Below are 17775 nucleotides of genomic sequence, written 5' to 3' on the forward strand. Positions count from 1 at the left end.
GTGCTGGTCACATTTTCAGCAATGACAATGGCAGCAGATGTAATTTACCGCCAAGTAGCGGTCTTGCATCTTGCTGTGTGGTCCAGAACAACAACAACAACAACAACAATAATAATAATAATAATAATAATAATAATAATAATAATAATAATAATAATAATAATAATATCTCGGACCGTCGTCAAAATGTGCGGACCGCGCTGGAAATGTGTCCTGGGCGGGTAATGACTACGAATGCAGTCCGGCCATGGGTTCAGTACCGCCAAGGCACCCAAGACGACACCACGCCGGATCTCCTCAAGGAGTTGATCCATATTAAAAATGCTTATAGGAAAGATGGCAAAGATTTAGGGACCAAACTGACCGGGTGGAATACCTGGACCTAACCCGGGAAGTACGAAAGGATTGCTGGAAAGAAAGATTGAAAAATGGGAGGAACTTTGCCGTAATCTCTCAGAAAACGAGTCAGATCGCGAATTTTGGTGGATTATATATAAAAGGTTAAGCATCTAATTATAAATTTCAATATAATACCGTAGCGAACACGGGTATCTTGCTAGTATATTAATATATATATATGCATTCCGTGAAAATAATGCAAAAAGCAAATTGTCATCGTAATAGATTCATAAGTGAAATATTGTGTATTTTCTCAAAAGGGATTGAACAATCCCTGTATTTCTATTTTGTTCTTGGATTATTTTGGCAATAAATAACGATTATTCGGAAATCTGTTAAAGGGCAGAATCACGGGGTACAATATGAACCATTAAAATTAGTAACGTACTTAAGAATATTGTATTTTTTAAAGTCTAAAATTAAGTTTTCTACAAATTATTAAAATCACATCGCTCTTCTCAGCAACTCTTCAATTCTGAAAATTTGTCTCCTCAAATCTTAACAGAATAGGCGCTATCTTCAGCATTAGAAATTGGTTAATTTTACCAGTAACTTATCAGTGCCATTAGCGGGTTATTTTATTTCAGAAATGTACAACACAACTGACATTGCACAATAAATTGTGTTGAATTTCGAGGTATGAATATTTCCATGTTGTACGTACGTAAACGATAGTTTCATTCCAACTGGACTGTTTACACGGCACGCCCGACGTGATTGGTCATAGACGAGCCACCCCGCCCGGTATGCGAAGTACAGTACAGCTTAGCTGACTTGCAGTCTGTGACGTGAAGAAATTCCTTTTCGAATGACAGAAAAGGGAAATGGGCCGCAGTTTCTTAGGAAGGGATCTAGGGTCTTAATGCCTCCAAGCCTCTACGATTTCAGCATTGCAACTCAGGTAGTCGCACCCTGTACTAACATCTGTTCATAGCTGAGAATGACGGAATCTAGCATGCCTTTTTATTCCACTGCTAGAAATACATGTCAAATCTCAATGTGCCGCTATAATATCCTCAAAATATTTGAAATGCTCATTTTGATTACTTTTTCTATTGTTACGAATATTTTACATCCTCAAACAGACTTTACTTATTCATACTAGTGCTAAAGCGAGAGATTTGGGTTCGAGTCCCGATGTGGTCAAATTTTCAATTAATTTGTCCAAGACTACGACGGTTTTAAAGAAGTTATCCTCTAAAGCCAAGTTATTCACTTTTAGTTCGTTATTTGCAAAGAAGGATGATAAAAATGCCACCCCCGAGCAAGTGGCTACGTTATTTGGGTCGCGTGGCTGTCAGTTTGCATTCTAGAGATAATGGGTTCGAACCCCACTGTCGGCAGTCGTGAAGATGGTTTTCCGTGGTTTCCCATTTTCATAACAGGAAAATGCTCGGGATGAAGCTTGATTAAGGCCACAGTCGCTTCTTTCCCACTCCTAGCTCCTTCCTACTCTGCCATCGTCATAAGACCTATCTGTGTCGGTGCGAGGTAATAAAAAGAGAACAGCCGCCTGGTCTAGGTGGAGGTCGCGGTTCGAATTCCGGCCAATGCCTTTAACCTGTGGGCTTGAATAGGGTGTTCACTGAATCTCGTGAGACTGAGGAGCTGTCAAATACAACAGGTAGCTGATCAAATCACAAAAGCCAAGTAATACGGCTGAGGATATCGTCACGTTGGTCAGATGCTACTCCAAAAACTGCAGGCCATCTGACTGGCACCCATCACTTTGACAATCCAAGGCCTCCAATAGAACGTTTTAATCACGGGGTGATGAAACTGTGTGATATTACATTTATCACACCCTCGCACTGTATTTAGAAGTGAGAGATATTATTATCAATATTATTATTATTATTATTATTATTATTATTATTATTATTATTATTATTATTATATTATTTCATTTGTACGTTTGTTCTTAAGATTGTAAGCTGGAAGTTCTCCATAGGTAGTATGAGTAATATTTTTGTACAACGGTTGGGAAAACATTGCTAACTTGGAAAATAGCGATGAATCATGGGTATAGCCCAGAGTCTGACGGGGTGGACCTGTTGTTGTAGTCGTAAAGTTCCGATGACTCATGTGAAACACCCCAGAGTCCGTTGATCTTGTGATTGCCTTGTGATACGGGGAGCTTCAGGGCGTGGTCTTGACAAGAGGACCTACTCATGATAGGCTGGCGAGGATAAATCTCGACGTATCATGTGAGAGCTGATCAAACGGCGAGAAGACACACACGATACGGGAGTGAAACTTCACAACATTGCACGGGAATGAACTTCTAAACACAATATACGGGACTGGACTTAAAACATTTGTGGAAAGTGGCTGTTATTGTGTTTGTGGAACGTGGTTGACCTACAAACTGTGGAGTGCTTAGGCACTAGGTATTGTATTATATGGGAGGTGGTATATCTCAGACTTTCCTGGATTTACGTTTTAGAGCGATAAGCGTGTGTTGTTCAAGTGAATGTATCTTTAAACCAAGGTTTAGAGTCAGTGAACACAGTATTACAGTATAAGGGTACAGTATCTGTGTGAGATAATAAATGCCAATTATGAAAATCTACCAGTCGTGTTGATAGACAGAGACAGTGAAGGGTACTTATCTACATATATGTGCATTGTTCAACGGACCAACTGCAAATGGCGTCTTGGTCCTCGCTTTCGTCTTCCCACTGTTTGTTGTTGTTGTTGTTGTTGTAAATATAGAGTCTTCCAGCAGTAGTTTGTGAGTATATTTTATGTACATTTTTGTGTGTAATGCGATGCTCATGCATGGATGTTATTTACACTGACTGACAGTGACAATGCAACACCAAGGAGGAGTAGTTCGAAAGGGATGAAAGTTGGGGAAAAAACAGAGACTGCACGGAAGAATAATTGATGTTTATTTCAAACCGATATGCAGGTTACACAATGCGCACGGCATCGACTCAGTAGGATGTAGGACCACCGCGAGCGGCGATGCACGCAGAAACACGTCGAAGTACAGAGTCAATAAGAGTGCGGATGGTGTCCTGAGGGATGGTTCTCCATTCTCTGTCAACCATTTGCCACAGTTGGTCGTCCGTACGAGGCTGGGGCAGAGTTTGCAAACGGCGTCCAATGAGATCCCACACGTGTTCGATTGGTGAGAGATCCGGAGAGTACGCTGGCCACGAAAGCATCTGTACACCTCGTAGAGCCTATTGGGAGATGCGAGCAGTGTGTGGGCGGGCATTATCCTGCTGAAACAGAGCATTGGGCAGCCCCTGAAGGTACGGGAGTGCCACCGGCCGCAGCACATGCTGCACGTAGCGGTGGGCATTTAACGTGCCTTGAATACGCACTAGAGGTGACGTGGAATCATACGCAATAGCGCCCCAAACCATGATGCCGCGTTGTCTAGCGATAGGGCGCTCCACAGTTACTGTCGGATTTGACCTTTCTCCACGCCGACGCCACACTCGTCTGCGGTGACTATCACTGACAGAACAGAAGCGTGACTCATCGGAGAACACGACGTTCCGCCATTCCCTCATCCATGTCGCTCTAGCCCGGCACCATGCCAGGCGTGCACGTCTATGCTGTGGAGTCAATTGTAGTCTTCTGAGCGGACGCCGGGAGTGCAGGCCTCCTTCAACCAATCGACGGGAAATTGTTCTGGTCGATATTGGAACAGCCAGGGTGTCTTGCACATGCTGAAGAATGGCGGTTGACGTGGCGTGCGGGGCTGCCACCGCTTGGCGGCGGATGCGCCGATCCTCGCGTGCTGACGTCACTCGGGCTGCGCCTAGACCCCTCGCACGTGCCACATGTCCCTGCGCCAACCATCTTCGCCACAGGCGCTGCACCGTGGACACATCCCTATGGGTATCGGCTGCGATTTGACGAAGCGACCAACCTGCCCTTCTCAGCCCGATCACCATACCCCTCGTAAAGTCGTCTGTCTGCTGGAAATGCCTCCGTTGACGGCGGCCTGGCATTCTTAGCTATACACGTGTCCTGTGGCACACGACAACACGTTCTACAATGACTGTCGGCTGAGAAATCACGGTACGAAGTGGGCCATTCGCCAACGCCGTGTCCCATTTATCGTTCGCTACGTGCGCAGCACAGCGGCGCATTTCACATCATGAGCATACCTCAGTGACGTCAGTCTACCCTGCAATTGGCATAAAGTTCTGACCACTCCTTCTTGGTGTTGCATTTGCTCTATCAGTCAGTGTATAATAGAGTTAGTTATTTTCGAACCAGTGGAGTTATTAATGAACCTAGTAGTTCCTACCTATTTAGTCGTTTTCAGAAGGTTAGGTAAGGCCTGAAGCAGATGTACCAGTACGCAGCTTAATGTACACAGAAAGATTTATCATGCTCTATATAAATTCGAAGGTTCCATTCTGGTGAACTCTGGAGCCCATACTACGGACATTTCCATTAATTATTTTTATTAATTTAATATATTTCTATTATATAATTTTTTGAGTTTTATTTGTTCAGATATTTTTATTATTGTTAATAACAAAAGTTACAAATGTTCCAACTCTTTGAAGAACCATACACCGGATTGATCTTAACCACAGCCTATAAAGTTAACACTTTGGACCTGAAATGTACTGATGCTTATTTGAGATCTGTGTCTGTGTGTAGGAAACTATACCAATAGTTATTAGTTAATAATACTCATTTTCTGTTTCCGAAGAATTGAATTAAATGCTGTTTTCGGAGCAGCTTAAAAAAGAAATTAGGGTTCTAGACAATTCGTTCTTTAAAGTACGAAGGCTTTCATGGCCGGTGTCAATATAATACGTAAATATCTTCCGGGCTATTATGCCGTGGTCCACTCTTCTCGCTTCTTCCAGACGTTTCGACTACTGCTGGCAACTGGCGGGATACAGGAGAGCGTATCTACACGACGCCACAGAAGATGACTACCGCAGCAGTAGTCGAAATGTCTGGAAGAAGCGAGAGGAGTGGACCACGGCGTAAGAGCCCGGAAGATTTTTATTATATAATTCTTTCTTTCCAATATTTAAAATTTGTTATTGCGAAGTTTCTATTTGGAGTGAAAGCTCGTTTTAAGAACAAATCTTCTCTGGAAAACTTTCCGTTTCTTTCGGTTTGAACAGACAACACTGCGGTTCTGGTCAGGTTCACAACGTACTTGAAGGATTAAACATAACAGTAGCACTATGTATATATACAAATTATTCATGACAAAACAATTATCTCTCCTCTAAAATTACATCTGGTGACTTTTGGTATAGTGGTCTGTGCACCGGCATTTTGAAGTTGGATTGGTAAGTTGTAAGTTGGATTTTTTCTTTCCCATTAATCGGTTCTTTCTCCTTGGTGTTTATAACCTGTGACTTGGTAGATAACATAGAACTACACAAGGAAAATACTTCTAGTTGTTGAAGATGAGTGACTTGTGTGAAATAACTTAGAATACCGATTTTCTTCATTTGTTTCAACAGATATATAGCGATTTTCGGGATGAGGTGACCGTATACATAGGCCCTCAGAATGGACGTCGCTTCTTCAACATGGATCGCTTCCACGGCAGCCCTCGTTTCGGTTACTGGTCAGATGAGCGCTGTGACGCCGTTCAAGGAGCCACTGAGGGTGTCAGTTATCCTCAGTTTCTGACACGCAACGACTCGCTGCTCTACTTTCGCAAGACCATCTGCCGCATCACTCCAATCTACTACGTGGGTAAGTCATTGAACTTTCCGGTCTCAAAACATTTATTTAAATTATTATTTGCTAAGCGGTACCTATGCACTTCCTACACATGCAAGCCACCACGAGATTTTCACATTACCGATGAAATGGACTCGTTATTACATATTCAAAATACAACTGCACTTGGCTGAAGAGGCATTATTGTTAATCGTTACAAATTTCATTTTGACCCTTATTGATAGTTATCAGTTACAAAATAGTTCGTTAATTAAGATTAACCTAATAATAATAAAAATGTTATTGGTTTTACGTTCCACTAACTACTTTTACCGCTTTTGGAGACGCCGCGGTGCCGGAATTTAGTCCCCCAGGAATACTTTTACGTGCCAGTAAATCTACCGACACGAGGCTGATGTATTTGAGCACCTTCAATTATCACCGGAATGAGCCAGGATCGAACCTGCCAAGCCGGGGTCAGAGGGCCTGCGCCTCCTGAGCCACTCAGTCCGACTTCAACCTAATAAATACATGTTTTACTCGTTGTCATTGATGCTTTCACGGCCCGTACTTATAGACATGGTACTGTATAGGCTTTTTGGCTTATGCCGTGTCAAGAAAATAAAGTGAAATTCTTTACGTTCCGCAGAGAACTGTGCTCTGCGTCATCAGAAGAAAATGTCGACTGTCCACGAGAAAGGCTTCTTAAACAATAAATGTTAGAAATTTAGACGTTATAACAGAAGTAGAAATGGTACGTTCACTCGCGTTCGAAGTGGTTTGAAAGAATGTGTGTTGTTCAATGGAATGGGTCTATCACATATTAAAACAATGCACATCTTGGAAAATCCTTGAAAATTAGTCCTTCTTGATGAAGAGAATGCCCTGTTTTTAAAACACTGTGATTCGCTGGATTTGAAGAGCATATTACATTTAAAAAGCATAGTTCGAAGCGCTTCGAATGCTAGCGCTGTGCCGCGTCTGGGGAGCCATCTGGTGACGAATGAACGTACCATTTCTACTTCTATTATAACATCTAAATTTCAAAAGTTCATTGTTTAAGAAGCCTTCCTCGTGGACAGTCGAGATTTTCTTCTGATGCCCCATAGCAAAGTACTCAGCGAAACGTAAAGAATTTCACCTTATTTTCTTGACACGGCATAAGCCCAATAGCCTATACAGTATCATGTTTTACTCGTGATGAGTTAGAATTGGTCAGTACAAGTTTAGGCTTGTTTAAAGCCATCATCAGCTGACAAGCAATGATAAAGATAAATCATTTTCTTATAAACTAAAAGCCATTCCTATAATATACATTAAAACATATGATTCACGAGGATCCTTGTGATTAATGTCTGCTGAAAACAAAGTGGAATAAAATCAATGCACATTAAAATAATGTATCCTTCATAGGAATTCTTAAAACTAATGTATCTTAGAAAAAGAATGGAATGTTAAAACAGTGCACATAAATTTGGTGATAGTGCATGAATCTTCTGTTGTATTTTAGATTAATTAACATAAATGGAGGTATGCATTTTCATGTGGTTTGAAAGAATGTGTGTTGTTCAATGGAATGGGGCTAAAACATATTAAAACAATGCACATCTTGGGAAATCCTTGAAAATTAGTGCGTCTTGATGAAGAGAAAGCCCTGTTTTTAAAACACTGTGGTTCACTGGATTTGAAGGGCATATTACGTTTAAAAAACATAGTCTTTAGTTGATTGAATCCTTGAAATAGAAGTGAAAATCTCAAAACTGAGATGTTGAGAAGTCTAGATATTTATTATGATGTGGTCAACGTGTTGTTGACTTGACAAACAGGTTCTTGACTTGGATGATGTATGGTATTGGAAAAAGGAGCTGGATACTTTTCTATCTTGTAGTGTTATGACAGTATGGATCAAATTGTTCAAACGGGTGAGTTTTGAAAGCAGATGAACGTCTGAAAGATGTAAAATATCTGAGAGTTAGAATAAATGCAGATGTCGGAGAATTTTACTTTAACAATGCAGATTGGGAACTCAGTCAGAAGTTGGCGTCGCTGGACTAGTCGCCAACGGTTATGAATATGTGACGGTTTGAGTACTACTGTAGTCAGCTTTTGAATTGCCATTATTGGAATGGGAGAGGATAGGGGAAGGTGTCAGTCGGGTTGCATCATGAATGGGGTTGACTTGCGAAGTATCGATCTTACTCTTCTTGAAATATCTGAAATTAACGGGATGATTTTGTTTAGTATGCTATTAGTAGTGTCATTGAACTCATTCAAATCGTAAAATGGGCATGTAAATATTCTCCAATATGTTGAGCAAGGCGCCATTCTGTGAAGCGTGTAAAACTTTCAGGTCCTGTTCTATTATAGTGAATTCGTAATTGAAATATATCATATCTTTGCCCATTGCAGAAAATTTGTTGCATCTAATTGCCATTGCATGCCTGTCCTGTCCTCCTTCAACTAACGTACGAACTGCATAGTAGCCACTGATATCCATAGCCGATAGGTTCAGGAAGAAATGTCTCAGTCAGAATTATTAGGTTTTAATCCATTAGATATATCTCAGGAGTTTTCATCAGAGATTTCAGACCTTCTACATTCCATAGCAGGCATTTCACTTCGCTCTTACCGGATCCGAAAGGGGGTGATATTTCATGTACTTTTGTCAGAAGTAGGGCTGAATATTCGTTCTAGGTACATGAAATGAACCGCCATTGTAAAGGCTTTGTTTCAAGTTTAAGGTTTTGCATTCGGTGACTTTTTCAAAACCGCTTTGTTTAAGATATTGAAGAATACTTCCTGTTTTCGCGGGGAAGTAATGCGTGTGCGAGAGAGAAAGAGTGAGAGCGTGACACATCGACTGGCCGGCCGCCCCTCCTCTACCTACTTCCCGCCACTTACGCCTGTCTATGCGGCGCTTAAATGAGCAACTTACTGTATGATTTTAAAATTTTTTTTTGCTAGTTGTTTTACGTCGCACCGACACAGATAGGTCTTACGGCGACGATGAGGCAGGAAAGGGCTAGGAGTGGGAAGGAAGCGGCCGTGGCCTTAATTAAGGTACAGCCCCAGCATTTGCCTGGTGTGAAAATGGGAAACCACGGAAAACCATTTTTAGGGCTGCCGACAGTGGGGTTCGAACCTACTATCTCCCGAATACTGGATACTGGCCGCACTTAAGCGACTGCAGCTATCGAGCTCGGTAATTACTGTATGACACCCCACAACAGGTTCTAAATACATGGCTGGGCATCTAATTTTTATATGGCTGAATAAAGCATTCCTACTGAAGTCATTCCACCAACTCTCAATCAGATCGGAGACTTACGGATGGAAGGGTTTCCTTGTTAGTTACATTTATTTGTGAAGTTGATAATCCGAATATCATGAATAAATAACAACACAAAGTTCGTAGAATTGATGTCAGGGATTTGTTTCAGAATCACAGTCAATGGGAAAAGTTTAATTACAGATAAACTTAAGTAGTATCTTTCTAAATTTATAAGTAATGTCACTTCATACAATGATTTGTGAATTGCACGTTGAGTAATGATACAAATATAATAATCCACACATTAGGAAGTAAACAGCATTATGTTCTTTCAGGTGATGTTGTCAAGGAGGGCATGGATGCATTTCGCTTTGAGCTGCCGGATGACATCTATGACCGCTATGAGGACCCTGAAGGCGACTGCTTCGCTGGCGAATACAGTGAGCCGCTACCTTCCGGGCTTTCCGACTTGTCTCCTTGTTATTATGGTAAGACCTTATGGTTAATACACGTGTTCGTTGTTTGTCAAGACAGAGGAGAGAAAATATTTAATGAAAGAGCGTGGTGTGAGCCAACTATTGTGAACACACTCTATTAGATATGATTTGTTTCTGGCCAGATTGATGGGAAAATTCTAGAAAACGCATTTCCAGTTTTGTGACCATGCATGAAAATTCTCCACCCAATAATTTAAGTTAAATGTACAGCAGTAGGCAACATTGTGATTCAGGTTAATATACAGATCGTTCACACGAAGAAAGAAAATGCAGTGGCGATACATCTTATTCGTATTATCGATAGCTGTTATAAAGAAGCCAAGAGTCACAGTGTAAGATAAACAAATAACTAGCATCACACAATATCAAGACTACAATTTCAAATCTGCTTCTTTCCACTGTAAAAATGAAGTAATGGCGATTTCTATCCCTCAACAAACTTTTCTAAGGAATCTGTAACCCTTTTCATGGCTAAACGTGCTCTTTCTATGCGTGACTCAGCTTTAAAGATGATGTAATTTTTCAGAACTCTCTCCTTCCACCATGTATTCTGCTCCAAATCTATTTCTTTCCCTACTTGAATTATTTTTAGAACTTCTTCTATCCATAAGCAAGATTACTGCTATTTTCCTTGGTTCCAAAACCCTCTCCATCCTGTTTTTAATTTTTCCTACAAGGTCAATTTAAGTTCTTGTTTTCAACATTTACTAACATTGTATAAGCTGTATTGCTATCACCTTTTGTTAGAGGACGAAAGAAACTGAATGATCCGTTAAAATGGAGGCAAACCAAAGATCAATATTAGAAGTAAGGGTACAGATAATTTATCATTCTGAGGGTACGAGTCCTAAGGCTTTAAAAATTCGTGTAAATTGAATAGTTGACATAAATAATACAAAATAATACCCGTATTGATTACTTTTAATTTATTTCTTTTCCCTCCCTAATATTCTAGGATGTAATAAGAAACAATGCGTTTATTTTTGCGGTAATTTGACTGTGTGAAATATACGAAAATTTCATGCAGACATTTATGCCAGCTATTAAAAAACAGACCATGATAAATTTGGGTCCGAGTGGAGGGATATTAATGATTTATCATTCTATGGAGGGCAATTCAGACTCAAATGAAGCTACTGTAATATTTTACAGTTTTATGGTGATGATAACAGTATTTCATGTTTATGATTTCTGCTTACCAGGATGTACATAATCATGATATTACTCTAATCTCAACGATAACGTCATTTTCAAAACTCTCTCATTCCAGTGTGCAATTCCAAAACTTCCTACAACCAACCAAAAATCTTTAATAACTTTGAAAATATCGAGCCTTGATTTTCATAATTATGACTATAATAAATGTGTGTTCACCCAGATATAAAAATGAAAAATTTGGCCAGTGTCAGCAAAAGGAAAGGAGTTATTAGTTTTCGGAGATTTTTACAAAATCGTTTATTAAGTGTGTAGGCAGTTTTATTTATTGTTCAACAGGCATTTCTGCCTACTCACAGAACATTTCCATTTCTTACTTCTAATGTTATACATAACTTACAATAAAAGTTATCATATGAACCTAATACTATACTTATGAACTATGGACAGTGGTAAGTTTGTGTTTCAATTTATTATTTTCATTTCTTCTAAAATATACATTGCTCATCTAAATTAATCTAAGGACTAAACTATTCATGTTACACAAATATGATACTCTATTTAATTCATGTTTTCCCTCTGTGTGAGTTCACTTCTGACTGATCTTAAGAAGACACTCTCCTCGTGAAATATATCCACGTTCTGCAATTTATTAATTGACTGACATATTCTGTTTAATGCTGAATTCATATGGTGAATTGTGTTTGACCTTTTAATAAAGAAATTTAAATTATTTCTATTACTTCCAAACGTTGCATACAGGTTTATTTGGTGAAGAATTTGATAATTCTATGTGGGTATTTTACACTCGTTAATGTTAGTCTAGTATGCAACTTTTCTATCCCAAAAATTGCTCATATGTCACTATACGCCACATATTTTGCACTAGTTTTAGAGACGCATAAATACAGATATCTTATTACATGATGGATTCCAGATTATAGATGCATGTTCTATTACTGCTCTAACTAGTGAATTGTATACCTGTACAATGGGTTTGATATTTTTTAATTTGGTTGTGTTTATCATTAGAAATTCTAGGTTCCTATAGGCCCTATTTACGGCGTTAAATATGTGTATCTTGAACTGAAGTTTACTATCGAATATTACTCTTAAATCCTCCTTTTCGTCAACTCGTTTTAGGCTGATACTGTTCATTTCATAAGAATGGATTATTGGTTATCTTAACATTGAATTGAAAGGAATTGTGTTTTCCCGATTCAACCACTGCTGTGAGGTCTTGTTGTAATTTTTCGTTACCCTTGTTTTAAGTAATCTGCCTGTAGATTTTCATGTCATCGGCATATAACTGAAAGTTAGAATTATTCAGTACAGAACCAATATCATTAACAAACAGAATGAACAGCAGTGGACCTATTTGAGTCTTCATATTTTATTATCTTAAGTGCACAAATACTTTATATACGTTCCAAATATGTTAATACTGTACATAAAACAAACTATTATCACTTTCAATTCATGCCAGAAAGTTGGAAATTATCCTGTATCATTTATATTTGATTAATGGTAATCAATTTCACTTAGTGGGACAAGTTTCGGTCACGTATACTAATATATGCTTGGAAACCTATATACTCAACCCTCTACCCTTCCTGCCTTTGAAATGTGGCGCCGGCTCGAGACATCCCAGGGTCGCTGACTGGGTACTACCCTCAGAGATATCTTCAGATATTATAAACTAACCTTAAATTAATCAAGCGGGAAGGATAAAGAGAAGAAATAAAATAATTAAATAAAATCCGAATGAGAACATTTACGAATGCAAAATTTATTGAAAAAGCTAAACTTTGGCAAAGCAATATACTTCTATACAAACAATAAACTCTTCGGACCAAATATTGTTCACAACCTCTATCACCCTCGACTATAAAATATCAACCTCATGACTCATAGATTTCAAATCCTTCTAAACACATTACTTCATCTTTATTACAATTCCCTTTCATCTTATTCATCAACTCTACTTCAGTACTTTAAAATTTTTAATCCAATTCCATTCCACTCATATTTTGGTACCACCATATTTCAAAATTTTCAATAATAAAATATTATAATAATCTATCATCATGACCTTTGTTAATTTGTCAAAGTACCTTTTTAAAATGTTAATACAACCAAAACTTCTTCCGTTCATTCTTTGAATAACAAATTCATATTTGCTCTCCATACCTTTAAGTTATTTCCTCACCATATGATAAACCTTGTAGTTACCATTTACTAGATACCAAATTATTTATTTAAATACACTCTTCAAAATGAAATGTATGAGGCTGTGTAAATTCATTAAGCAACATCCGCCGTGTAATTCACAACTCATCCTTTAATTAATTAAATCCATTAAATTCATTATAATTTACAAATTCGCAGTTATCAATGTCGGTATAATTGTTACCTTGAAAATCATAAATTTATCCAATTACGTTTGTTAGATTTGGTAATTCAATCCAAAATTTTATATATCATAAAATTATTCATCACAAATTTTATATAAAATAGTCCCTATTATTATTTGAGTCCGAAACTATCTAACTTATTCTTTCTCAGTACCATCCTCCCCTCATATAATGCTGATAATATGGAACGCACGCACGAAATCGAAAAGTAACCCTGACATAAATAAATTAAATTAAATTTACCGATTCATTAAAATGATAAATATCTCACATATGCTTAATTAGCTGTTTTATCATACACAAAACCTATGCCTACCCTGTAGCAAGAAACCCTATACTATAATGTTAAATACATCTTAACCTACACTGATTCTACAGACAATGGGATGAACCTCATTGCCGCAAGTATAAACAACCACCGTGAACTGAATTCAACATCACAAGAAATATTGCAACTGCAAAATCAAAATTTGCATTGCCCACATATTGAAGAACATATAACATAAACAAACACAACATAATTTCAATCAATAGTCACAGGGAAAATCATTATACACTGGCTCGGCCGGGCATCGAACTCCGACCCTCAACATGGCACCATTACAGTGACCTATCATTACACTTGCCGCAATGATCTGTCACGAAGTCTAGCTATCATTATTTAATCTAATTGTGCTGTCCTGAGTTCCACAAACAGAATTTTTCTTACGGATGAATGCGATATTTTGTTACTTATAAGACCTTACTACAGCTGCCATAGCCTCTCTAATACACAACGCGCCGTCCTGGTCTGCTGCCTTATCTCACGTCCGACTCATTTCATTGACACGGCATTCTAACATGTTCGCACCCACTTAAATTCTCTCTCTCTCTACTCTAAATGAAGCCATATGTTCCTCCACAATAGCATGCGCCTGTGCGAACAGTTACTAATTATATAATACTCTCAATATATTTTATTCATTTCATATTTCACGTATTGTTCTACATTTCTCACTCCATTATCAGGAGCACGTATATCATTATGCCGGTATTTACATATATATATGGCGCTACACAATCATTGGTTCGACTCTTGCGGTCGGCATTTTGTGTCTTAGAGGTCCCTATTTCAACACTAGCTAACTACTTCTCGGAAACATTTTAGGATGACAATTATTCCCTTCAGCACAAAATTTTCTCATTGATTAACGGTGCACATTACTTACTGATGACATATATTTTCCAAAATCCCACTGTAATGTGCCAGCAAGTCCGGGTTCGAAACTTGGGTCAGTGAAAATTTTCTTGACGAACTTTTCATGCGACATGCCAGGTTAATCTATCTATTCCCTCTAACTAATCCTTACTGATGCCTCCTACGTCATTAAATATTCACACACGCACACGCTAATATTTGCTAGAAGATCACGCACTAAGAAAAAAAAACCATGTTTCACACCCGTAATGGAAAATCATTATTTACACACATTATTTCCACACTCGCGAAGACCATATTTTAACACACGCTAATATCACAATATGTACACCCCCCTAGGCATCAGCATAAAATAAAACCTAAAAAAAAAACCTAACTATCCTTGCTACAGTACTTATAAAGGAAAATAAACAAATAATCATGCATTAATTTATTTACAGTTAACAGCTAATCATGCACATGCTAGATAATGAATCAGGGTACTTATCGACTCGGCGACGCTCCATACTCAGCTCCACGGCCTCATGGTTTCAGGTCGGCCCCATGATGTACTTAAGCCATCATGCTAACGGCCTCAAAACCTGAACCCATACCATTCTCCACACCCATGGTCTTCACTCTTGTTGCTTTCATGAAATCACACGCTCATCACTTCCTACTACACTAAAATACATATAAAAAACACAGATAAAGTTAAATTATTCTAGCACATACACTTCTTCACAATTGTAATATACACTTTGTCTCTGCTTTCCGCGAGTTTACACGTGGCACTGCGATGCGTCCTTGTTTGATCTCGCTCCGATCCTAATTTTCAGTTAATGTTGTAAAAACTCACCTTCTTGAATTTACAAAAATTTCGGTCATTATTGAGTTAAATGCAAAGTCTATCGGACCCGTAGTATCTTCGACAGCTAGTTATTTGATAGGAAATGCTCTAGATTAGGGTTCTCGTGAACCACATACACGTACGTCCGACACGTTCAAATTTCCGTAGCAGAGTGTCTGTTCTTAGCGGCTCGCGTCCTCTCCATGCACGCCGGATTCTGGATATGAAGCTCGGGGAACCCCATTAACAATGATGTAACATCCCGTCACATATGCCTGCGATTATTTATTCCAATAAATTGTTGCAAATACGCCGTCTTTAATTATTGTTCTCAAAATGGTTTAATCTTGTTTTCACCTTATCCCCTGGTGGATTTAAATATTTTTAGAAGTCATTTATGCGGCACCCATCTTTAATTTACCCCCATCATTCCAAAACCTGCTCTGCTGCGATTCGCTGCCTGAAAATGTTGCCAACTTAAATCTGGTGACTTTTGTCATCACACCTCATGGAATATTCCAATGCTTTCCATTTCATCATAAGATGACCTTGACACGTGGAACTATCTTTAAACCTGGGCAAGCGAAATGGCGCCACACATCCGGCCTATAATGTAACTGCGGCTATTCCCTCATATGCCATTTTTTTAATTTCTAATATTTTTAAAGACAATGATATGAGCCAATTGGGCTCATCTTTCCCCCACTTTCTTTTTGGAAAAATTACTGACAAGGGATTTTTCCAACCACACATCTTCCAAATATATCATTGTCTTTCCATTATTTACTTAACAAATCCAGATTTTAGACTCAAATTTTCTTCCTTAAGACGAGTATTATTCATTGTTAACTTAGTAACCACCTTCTCCATCATTCCTCTTAATTCAATTAATTCTTCACAGGCACATTCTCCGCCAGAACTTTCGTTTTCATCCATTTCTCCTCTGGGCATCTCGTATGTAGTATCGTAGGTTAACATAACATCTTCTTCTTCTTCATCTTCCATCTCATCGTCTTCTCCATCATCTTCTTCTCCTTCATCTTCTTCAGGGTGTCCTTCAAGATCGTCTTCAACTACCAACAATGCGTTTTCTTCTTTACTCCTGTTCCTTCCAAGGAAAAACCCGGAGCATTTGGATCTAAGCCCCTGGCTTCCTCTCTCTGTGTCATGTCATGATTTTCCTCAATCTCTTCTCTACATCTCCTATTCGGATTCCCTTGTTGAATCGCACTCTTCCACTGGTCTGACGATACTCCTTTCGTGGCCAACTCCTCAACATATCTTCTAGACTCATTCCTGCGTTCTTGAAGATCCATTCTGTCATTTTCTTCTCTTCTTGGTCGACCTCTTGCATCACCTGGTCTATTATATGGTGGATATGGTCTTCTCATCTCTCCAAACCTTCCATATCTATATCGGTACCCTTGTCTTCTGTTTCCTCCATAATTCTGATTATAATTTGACTCATAACTTCTATCGTTGACTCGTCCTCTTCCAAAGGATTGAGCTTTCCAATTTCTTCCCTGGTATCCTCCTCGATACTCTCTGTTCTGATTATCATCGTTCTTATTGTTGTACGTGTTGGTTCCCTGGGTCTTCTTCTCTGATGAATTCTCTTCCTTGGTCAAGTCAATAGTATGGACTGCTTCAATATTCCGATTCCTAGGATGATACAAGTTCGATGTTTGATCTAATTGCCTCAACAATACTTCGGCCTCTACAGCTGTTTTCACGTTCGCAGCTATCAATGTCCTTTGCACATCCACAGGTAACTGTCTTTCGATTGATGCGATTAACTCTTCTTCTGGAGGCGGACAGTCTAATTCCCTAAGCTTCAAAAGTTGCCCACTGAAAAAGTCTGCGTATCTCGTGGGTACTGTGCTCTGGTATTTTCGTGAATACAGTTCAAGTCTGAGTCCTTGTTGAACCTCCTGACCCCAGTATTTTTGTAAAAAGGCACGCTTGAAACCTTCGTAATCGTCAAAACAATATTTGAATGCTTTAAACCAGATCAATGGTTGTCCATCTAGAAATCGCTCTACAATCCTCAACTGTCTATCCGGATGAATTCTATTGTCCTGAATATATTCTGTCATCTCTCTAAGGAAACTTTTCGGTGTTATCTCGGGTCCGCCAGTGAATTTCCTTGGCTTTCCCTCTGATAATCTCATCAATTCAAAATATGGAATTGGTCCCATAATCTGTGGCGTTGAAGTTCGTTCTTCAAATGGTTGGTTGGTAGTTTCAGGTAAACGGGTCTGATCTACTCCATTTCCCAATCCTACACTACTAGAATGGCTTCCTGCTTGCTCTAAGACATTTTGTTTATTTATCATCGATCGCAT

General features: G+C 38.8%; 1 protein-coding gene across 2 annotated transcripts in view; it reads left to right on the forward strand.

Moving 5' to 3' along the window:
* LOC136856836 (scavenger receptor class B member 1) overlaps window positions 1-17775 on the forward strand; it is a 230508-nt gene that overhangs the window by 174650 nt on the left and 38083 nt on the right. For both annotated transcript variants that reach the window (XM_067135005.2, XM_068224987.1), the window contains exons 6-7: window positions 5862-6099; window positions 9673-9825. In XM_067135005.2, the coding sequence (XP_066991106.2) occupies window positions 5862-6099; window positions 9673-9825 (391 nt within the window). The remainder of the gene's footprint in view (window positions 1-5861; window positions 6100-9672; window positions 9826-17775) is intronic.

This window comes from Anabrus simplex, chromosome 1, assembly GCF_040414725.1.
Source record: "Anabrus simplex isolate iqAnaSimp1 chromosome 1, ASM4041472v1, whole genome shotgun sequence".
Classification (NCBI taxonomy): Eukaryota; Metazoa; Arthropoda; class Insecta; order Orthoptera; family Tettigoniidae; genus Anabrus; species Anabrus simplex.